The sequence below is a fragment of the Hibiscus syriacus genome, unplaced genomic scaffold (assembly GCF_006381635.1).
Source record: "Hibiscus syriacus cultivar Baekdansim isolate YM2019G1 unplaced genomic scaffold, ASM638163v2 tig00111799_pilon, whole genome shotgun sequence".
Classification (NCBI taxonomy): domain Eukaryota; kingdom Viridiplantae; phylum Streptophyta; class Magnoliopsida; order Malvales; family Malvaceae; genus Hibiscus; species Hibiscus syriacus.
Genome location: NW_024063183.1, coordinates 54,355 through 63,443, shown reverse-complemented (window position 1 = coordinate 63,443; position 9,089 = coordinate 54,355). Strand labels below are relative to the sequence as shown.

General features: G+C 35.7%; 1 protein-coding gene across 6 annotated transcripts; it reads left to right on the top strand.

The window, feature by feature from the left end:
• Window positions 1-4,004: 4,004 nt before the first annotated feature.
• On the top strand, window positions 4,005-8,134 carry LOC120170973 (RNA-binding KH domain-containing protein RCF3-like). Of its 6 annotated transcripts, none has more exons than XR_005520830.1 (8): window positions 4,005-4,122; window positions 4,336-4,977; window positions 5,440-5,802; window positions 5,897-6,151; window positions 6,262-6,525; window positions 6,730-6,772; window positions 6,874-6,941; window positions 7,970-8,134. XR_005520830.1 is itself a non-coding variant. In XM_039178801.1 (8 exons), the coding sequence occupies exons 2-7, from the start codon at window positions 4,387-4,389 to the stop codon at window positions 6,917-6,919; spliced, it is 1,569 nt and encodes a 522-aa protein (XP_039034732.1). In that variant the 5' UTR covers window positions 4,015-4,122; window positions 4,336-4,386; the 3' UTR covers window positions 6,920-6,941; window positions 7,970-8,134. The 6 variants fall into 6 exon arrangements, 3 of the variants coding, with proteins under 3 accessions (XP_039034732.1, XP_039034731.1, XP_039034730.1); XR_005520829.1 differs by lacking the exon at window positions 7,970-8,134 and adding an exon at window positions 7,028-7,447; XR_005520828.1 differs by lacking the exon at window positions 7,970-8,134 and adding an exon at window positions 7,020-7,447.
• Window positions 8,135-9,089: the final 955 nt, after the last annotated feature.

Sequence of the window (9,089 nt, the reverse complement as noted above, 5' to 3'; positions counted from 1 at the left end):
AGTTTGATTTGCAAATCTTTAATTTTACTTTCAAGATCATTGTTGGTTTTGGATATGAGTTTATTTTCATTTTTCAACTTTGAAACATCATTTTTATATTTTAAAAATAATTTCTCATAATCCGAAGCCAAACCATTATATTCCTCTAATAGCTCATCATAAGATAAATCATCAAAATCAGATGAGTTAGAGGTTACCTTAGAATCTTCCCCGAATGCCATTAAGCACAAGTTTGCTACTTCTTGTTCCTCTTCATCGGAACCTTCTTCATCACTCCATGTAGCCACATGAGCCTTGTGCTTATTCTTTGATTGACCCTTTTTCTTCAATTGTGGGCAATCATATTTGACATGCCCCGGCTTTTTGCATTCATAGCAAATGATTGGGTCCTTCTCTTTGGTTCATTTTTGAGGCCTTCGTTTCGTTTGAATTTTCTTCCTTGGTAAGGTCTCATCATTTTTCTGAACCGTTTGGCAAACAATGCCATTTCCTCGTCATCATCATCATCATTAGAATCACTCTCATCTTTTGTGGATTTGAGAGCAACTCCAATGTTTTTCTTCTTCTCCTTAGGTGTCTCTTCAACTTTATCAAGGTCCACCTCATCTTCAAGCATCATCTCATGAGTGATTAGTGAACCGATAAGTTCTTCAAGAGTTAAGGACGATAGGTCCTTAGACTCTATGATTGTCGTCTTCTTTGATTGCCATGATTTTGGGAGGGAGTAGACTAACTTCCTCACAAGCTTTTCATTTGAGATGATCTCTCCATATGATTTGAGACCATTGACAATCGTTGAAAATCTATCCGTCATAGCTTTGATGTCTTCATTTGGTTTCATCCTGAAATTTTCATAGCTATGCGTTAGAATACTAATTTTTGATTTCTTTACCTCATCGGTACCTTCATGTGTGACTTGAAGCTTGTCCCATATTTCTTTGGCGGTTGTACACGATGAAACTCTTCCGTATTCATCTGGTCCAAGAGCACAAAAGATAATATGGATGGCTTTGGAGTTGAGCTGGAACATTTTGTATCTCCTTCACTCCACAACCTTGGATGAGTGATAGGCTTAATGTATCCTTCTTCTACGGCATTCCATGCTCCCATGTCACTTGCTTGAATGAAGTACATCATTCTATTCTTCCAATAGGCGTAGTTAGCTCCATTGAAGAAAGGAGGCTTGTTGACGGGCATAGAATCGAGACCGGAGTCGAAGTTTGAAGCGGAGGCCATTGATGAGTTTAACAATCGATATAACTCTTCCCGAATCGACTCAAGAGGCGATAAAACCTTCAAATGAGTTAGGCTCTGATGCCAATTGTTGAGTTAATCGAATGACGAAATTGGCCAAGAGGGGGGTGAATTGGTAATAAAAATTTTGTGGAAGCTTTTGCAGAGAATTGAAAGTATTTGCACAGCGATTTACAGTGGTTCGACTTTCTCAAACAAAGTCTACGTCCACTACCTTAGCTATCCACACTAAGGATTTTCCAACAAATTCACTAATTTGTTCTTTCTTTTGAGGCCAAAGAGATAACCTTACAATTCCCTCAAGAGTATACCCCAACTCTTGAGAACACTCTTTTCTCAAAGAGAAGATTACAAATTTGCAAACTTACAAGAAAACCTCACAAGGTAAGATGTTTGCACAATTCTAGAACAAAGAAAAGAACACTCAAAGATGAATACAATTGAGCACAGAAAGTGTTCTTGAAAGCAAAAAGAATATTGAATGAAAATAGGCTTGAAATGCTCAAACTTGAGGTTTGATGCTTTCTATTTGATTCTCTCTTGATTCTAGTTGCTTGATGTTTCTTGTTATTGATCAATGGCTTCTAAGCTTGCTTAAATACACCTTGGATCACTTCTGAACGTTGGGGATAATTAGAGAAGATATTATAGTCGTTTTAGTGTGAAAACATTTAATAAAACAGCTTGGAGCGTGGGGGGAATCGGTTCCCTCTCATAGGGAATCGGTTCCCTAAGTGTAAAATTCAAATATTTCGACCGTTGAACAGGGGGGAATCGGTACCCCTTGGGGGGGAATCGGTTCCCTCCGAGCATACTGGAATTCTCGGAACAAAAATGTTTAGGGGGGAATCGGTTCCTCCTATGGGGGAATCGGTTCCCTCCGAGCATTCTGGAAATCTCGGAGCCAAACCATTCAGGGGGGGAATCGGTTCCTCCTATGGGGGGGAATCGGTTCCCTCTGAGCAATCTGGAATTTTTGGCTTTGAATAGGTTCGAAATACTTTGTAAAATTATTTTGAAATTGTTTTATGATTAAAACTTAATTTTACACTTAAGTAAGGATCAAAAATGATTTTTGAAATATTTGGAGTAATGTTTTGATTATTCGAATAGTTATATCGAATATACTTAGAAAATCATTTGGAAAATCTTAAAATCCATTTAACTTAATTTGTTATATCGAAATATTAAAATGTTTCAACACCCTTCTTATTTTTTTTTGCTTTATTTTAGTTTATTTTACAACTTACATGTAGTAATATATTATAAAAAATTAAAAAAAAAATTAAAATTAAAATTTTATTTTATTGATTGATTATTCATTTCAATAAATTATAAAAATCATTTTTATTCAATAAAAATATTGACTTAATTGAAAAAAATTATATATAGAGGGGTATTATTATAATTATTCCTAAATATATAAGATAAAATTATATATTTTTTTCGGGTCGAGTCCGATTTTTTTCACCTAAACCCAACCCAAATATCACACTTAAAAAAACCCGACCCGACTCGACCCGAACAAAATAAAGTTTCACCCGACCCGATCCGAATATATGAATTAGAAATCTGACCCGACCTGACCCTAAATAATAAAAAAATATTTTTATTCAATAAAAACAGTGACTTAATTGAAAAAAAATTATATATAGAGGGTTATTATTGTAATTATTCCTAAATATATAAGGTAAAATTATATATATTTTCGGGTCGGGTGTTTTTCACCCTAAACCCGAACTCGACCCGACCCGAATATCACACTTAAAAAAACCGACCCGACCCGACCAAAATAAAGTTTCACCCGACCCGACCCGAATATATAAATTAGAAACTCGACCCGAAATAATAAAAAATATTTTTATTCAATATATGAATAAGTTATCAAAAGATTAATGAGGGTAGTATGGTCAAATTTCAATTCCCTCCAACAAGGGAATTAAATTCCATCAATCCTTGGATGAAATTCATTTTCCCTCATTTGATGGAAAGTTAAAGCCATGAATGATTCTAATTCCCTTGGAAAACTTGAACCAAATATGAGTGCGTTTGATTCACGGAATGTAAGATTACTAGGGAATAGGATTACTAGGAATGTTGTTTTTTGTGTTTGGTTGGTTTAGCAGAAATGTAAAATTACCGTGTTTGGTTAAAATAATAAAAGATTATTGAAATGTATATTTGACCAAATTATCCTTATTATATATATTTTTTTAACAATTTGAAAAATATTTATATATTTTCTTTAAAAAAAATTAAATTCATAAAATTTATAAATAAATATATATATATATATATATATATATATATTTATAAAATTAAAAATATAAAAAAGTTTAATGAAAGCTGAACTTCATATAAAATTTTAATTATAATTTTTTTTTGTAAATCTAAAATAATTTAAGGATAAATTTGTAATTTAACATTCGTAGAATTTTATTATTCAATAACAAAAGAATAATATTTTTGAAAAAAAAATTTAAGGACATTTTAGTCCAAAACACCGATAATCCAATAATACCTAAGAAAAGGGAGGTAATGACATTCCCGATAATATACCCAAAAAATCTACTATTAATAATTTTATATTACCGAGAATAAGATTCTCGAACTAACCGAACAAAAAAATATGGATTCTATTTGTATAAAAATCCCATCTTCCCCATCCAAACGCTCCGCACCTGTCAGTCACGTGGATGCGCGGTCACCGCTCCGAACCCTAGGTAAAAAAATCGAACCAACCGCCACCCGAAGATATTTCTCAAAGAACAAAATCACCAGACTTCCTTCCTTATTTCCCGATATAGAAAATAAAGGCACTCCAACGTTTCTCCGTTTCTATCTTCCGTTCCGTTCCTCTGTTTCTCCGTAATTTTCCTTCACTTCTTCACTTAATTCTTCATATTTGATCTCTTCTATAATTTCTATTTATTACTTTTTAGTTCAGTTTTTTTAACGCCTGATTATTATATTGTTATTGTTCTAATTACCATGTCACGGTTTAAGAGTTTAAGAAAGTTTAGGGATTTAGTCTTTTTTTTTGGTTTTCTGAATCCAATTTTTGATTTTGGTATGCTGCAGTTAATTTAAGTTGTTATAGAGATCGAGAATTTGAAACTTAAGGCGGTTGTTATGGCTGGTCAAAGAAATGATTACGGTAAGAGGTCCCCTTTTCAGTCTGATCACGCTGGAAATGGAGCAGGAGGTAGTAAAAGAAGGAATGGAGGTGAGGAAAATGAACAGCATGGGATTGGGCCTGAAGACACTGTATACCGTTATTTATGTCATGTCAGAAGGGCTGGGAGTATTATAGGGAGAGGTGGTGAGATTGTGAAACAGTTAAGGTCAGATAGTAAGTCGAACATTAGGATTTGCGAAGCTATGCCGGGTTGTGAGGAGAGGGTTGTTATGATTTATAGCTCTAGTGAGGAAACAAATCCCTTTGGTGACGGTGATGATGAACTTGTTTCGCCTGCTCAGGATGCTTTGTTTAGGGTACATGATAGGGTTGTTGCGGAAGTGTTGCCTGCCGATGAGGATTTCGAAGAGCAAACACATTTGGTTACTGTGAGAATGCTTGTGGCATCTGATCAGATTGGCTGTGTTATTGGGAAAGGTGGACAAGTGATTCAAACTATAAGGAGCGAAACACATGCTCAGGTTCGGGTTTTAAGTAATGAGCATTTGCCTTCGTGTGCTTTGGGTTCCGATGAGCTTCTTCAGGTAAAGTTGTTTTTCTTTTGTGAAAAGATACTACGTGTATTATGCCTTTATTTTAATAAATAGGAGAAAAGATGGTGGCTGTTTAACTGAATGAAACTTAAGCCGGATGATAGAGATGTATGGATATGAATCATGAGAATTGTTTGAATGAGACTTCTTTAAAAGGAACTTAGCTGTATCTTGGTGATATTTTGTACCCACAAATTCAGCTTCGCTTTCTAAAAAGGAAAGAGTTTATATTCCTGTCCGTTCTTTTGTTGTAAATGGTGGGATTTGGAAGATCTGTTGATTGATCTCAATTAGGCTTCTGACCAGGCAGTTCTTACCTTAAAATGTGTCCTTATGTTGTAACTGCATTTAATACCCTCCTCAAAGATGTATGAGTTGCTAGCTTATTAGGGGATTTTGAATCATCTCGCGGCCTTGTTGTTTACTCATTCAATTTCTCTGTCGAGATTTCAGATAGTTGGAGAGCCCTCAGTAGTTAGGAAGGCTCTGTATCATGTGGCATCTCGCCTTCATGATAATCCTTCAAGATCCCAGCACTTGCTTCCCTCCTCTCTATCAAATATGAATCTACCCGATGGGATGTACATGAATGCTCCCCTTATTGGTTCTTATGGAAACTATTCTTCCAGAAGAGATGATGGTTCTGCAAGGGAATTTTCTCTTCGTTTGGTTTGCCCAGTTGGAAACATTGGGGGTGTGATTGGAAAAGGTGGTGGTATTATCAAACAGATTAGACAGGAGTCTGGGGCATCTATAAAAGTTGATAGCTCTTCGGCTGAAGGAGATTATTGCATTATATTCATATCAGCGAAGGAGGTAAGAATACATTAGTTCATAAAATTTGCTACATTATCATTGGGGATTTTATATCGTCAAAAATTTTGGCATGCCAAATTATTTATATCTGCAGTTTATTGAAGACCCATCCCCAATCATCAATGCTGCTTTGCGGTTGCAATCACGATGCAGTGAAAAAACAGAAAGAGAGTCGAGTGATTCTGTAATCACCACCCGTTTACTTGTCCCAAGCTCACAGGTTGGGTGCCTTATTGGTAAAGGTGGGGCTATAATATCTGGGATGAGGAATGCTACTAGGGCTAGTATTCGCATACTTTCCAAAGAAAACCTTCCCAAAGTTGCATATGAAGATGAAGAGATGGTGCAGGTGAATAAATATACTTTTTGTTCTGCATATGCACTCTTCCTTTATCGTCACTCAATATCATAATCAGACTTTTCTAGTCGATGGAAATTTAATCTTCGAATGTGGTACAGATTACTGGAAGTCTGGATGTTGCTAGCAATGCCTTTTCGCAAGTACTGATGCATCTGAGAGCCAATATATTTGAAAGAGAAGCATCAGCTCCCGCATTTTTTCCCGTCCTTCCCTACATTCCCATGTCATTAGACATGTCAGATGGTCCTAAGTATGGTAACAAAGATGGTCAACCACGTAATCGTGGACACTCTTCTTATTCAGGGGGATACAGCCCCGATTTGTCCACAAGTGACAATAAAGGAACTTATAGTGGTTCACTTGTAAGCTTGTCTTTTCATTTAGTTCCTCCTTTAACATTTCCTTGCAAAGATGCATCTAGTCATTGCAGCCAGGTGTTTTCTAAAGTGCAACATCTGTATTTGAGAACTATCCATCCCATTGCATATTTATGATGTTCTGCATGCATAATTTATATCTCACGTTTTATTTTACTTACTCTGAATGTTTTATGTTTCATTTTCCAGAGTGGAAGTGACATCTATGGAAATCATGGTGGTCGGAATTCCGGTCGGGGGTAACGTTTACCTATCTAGTTAGAAAATTTTGATCACCTGTGATTTTCTCTAATATCAATTGTTACAACTTGCCTGATTTTTATCTGTCATCAGGTTGTCCAATGTAAACCAAGTTTCACATAGGAAGCATGGGTATTAGTCCTGGGTTCTAGACCCCACAGGTAAATCAAAATGCATCTCATTTCATTTATTTACTTTGGGTGTTGATATGCCAGTTGTTTTGGTTCTTTTGCATGAAGATATGCAGAATGATATCTTAAACCCTGCCAGCCATCCCATGCCAAGGATTCCACTGCACCTTCCCCACTTGTTGCCCTTTCTCCCCTATCTAAACAGTTGCCACAAATTTTGAAGCCAGACCTTTCCCCTTTTCGATGAAGCCAGCCTATACCAGAAGACCAGACAAATTGGGTTTGAGAAACTTATGTTCTACTTTGGCCACCATCGTGCTTGCTTGGGTGACCAAGAATAAGATCATTTAATGATGCAAATCACCATTCGATCATTTTTGGCCTGGACTTCATGATTTTCAGGCTCTGTAACGAGTTTCTAATAATGGCTTTCCGTGTAAAAATCCTTAGACTTGTATCCTTGACATTTGGCACTTTGGCTGATGAATTGATTTTAATGTTTTATAACGTGGGAGTTAATGTAGGACCTACTTGATTTTTCATGTATGCATGTGGTTTGAGATCTGCATCGGGTAGGAAAGGTGTAACTTCCATCACACTTCGGTTTCTTGATTACATTTTACATGTAGCTAAAATGAATGGTTCTTTTCTGGAGGTGTGGTGGTCCCTTTTCTTCTCTTGAAGAGGAGAGGTCATGTTTCTGTCTAGCACAGTGCTTTCTTGATTACATTTTACATGTAGCTAAAATGAATGGTTCTTTTCTGGAGGTGTGCTGGTCCCTTTTCTTCTCTTGAAGAGGAGAGGTCATGTTTCTGTCTAGCACAGTGCTTTAAAAATCATTCCTTAACACCATTATCTGAGATTCGAGTTTTCTTAAAATGTGGGAAGTGACATAAGACTGGTATGAACTTGTAAATCACTAGAGGGCTGTTTTGTGAAGAGACCTAGACCTGAAATGGAATGATTCGACGGGTAGGTTTATTATTGGTTATTGCTTTCTCGTTCTTTTATCCTGTTTGATGGACCGTCAAATTTAGTTCTTTATGCTACTTTTGCAGGTGGTTTATATCATTGGCTTCCTCTTATTGGGAGCTGGTAAGCTGTATGTACCAACTATCTGCTTCTGTTTGTGATAACAGAGACTAAATAGAGTTGGTCCATTATAATAGAACCATAAAGTTGAAATGTGAAATCCTTAATTTGAAAATGATATGATCATTTTACAAACGAGGAGGAATTGAACTGATGTGTTCCATAATGGTAGGAGTTAGCAGCTTTAGTTTTATGACAAAAGTCAGGTTGCACCGACTGGGGAGCTTCCGAAAAATTCTTTTTTTGAAAAAAAAACACCAACAATATAAATACTTTCGTACCTGATGGTTTGTGCGGTTGTTAATTTTACTTTGAATACTGATTTAATGCATGGTGTGCCTTGCATGCATAAACCAGTTTTCTCTGGATACTTGTATGAATACATGCATATGCATGAGTTCCAATTTAGGTGTAGTTTTATAGCAACCATTAGAACACTTTATACTAGCATGAATTGTAAGAGGGTTTTGATAACTACAAATTTTGTAAGATTGAAATATGAATTCGTAAATTTTCTTTAAAATTCAAAAGGTTTAGTATTACTTTGAGTATGAATCAAGTATCTATACCTGATGGATATCGATTTGAATATCCAAATTCTTTATTAATTAAAACTGGTTTTGAGAATAGAAATACGAATCTGAATATTTGACGACACCTGTTCAAATCCGAACTTAAAAACAAAATAATTTTAAATATCTAAATTTGTATAGTTCTAGACGAGTAGAATTAAATTTTCAATATATATATATGTATATATTTTAAAAATAAATGTTATAGCTTTAAACTTTGAGGGGGACAATTGCTTTTACCGTTGCCGGTTTTCCTTCATCGTGTGGAAATGAGGCAAACTCTTTATCCTAACATTAAGACATAAATGAAGGCACGCACCAGGTGGAGGAGATAACCGGCAAGTTGACAGTGGCTACAATTCTTTCTCATTTTGTATTATGATGATAGTAAAATTCGAAATGTTAAATACGAATCACTTTGACATCTGTAATGGAGGAGGTCAAGTCATGAGAGACAAGATCTGGACAACTCGAGTCTGATGACGACGAAATCCCGGCAAAATTGATGATGTTC

Bases quoted from the DNA above. Each gene is read 5' to 3' on its own strand.
- LOC120170973 (XM_039178801.1), top strand. From the start codon at position 4,387: ATGGCTGGTCAAAGAAATGATTACGGTAAGAGGTCCCCTTTTCAGTCT. The intron at 4,978-5,439 runs GTAAAGTTGTTT...TCGAGATTTCAG, and splicing joins GTTCCGATGAGCTTCTTCAG to ATAGTTGGAGAGCCCTCAGT. The intron at 5,803-5,896 runs GTAAGAATACAT...TTATATCTGCAG, and splicing joins TATTCATATCAGCGAAGGAG to TTTATTGAAGACCCATCCCC.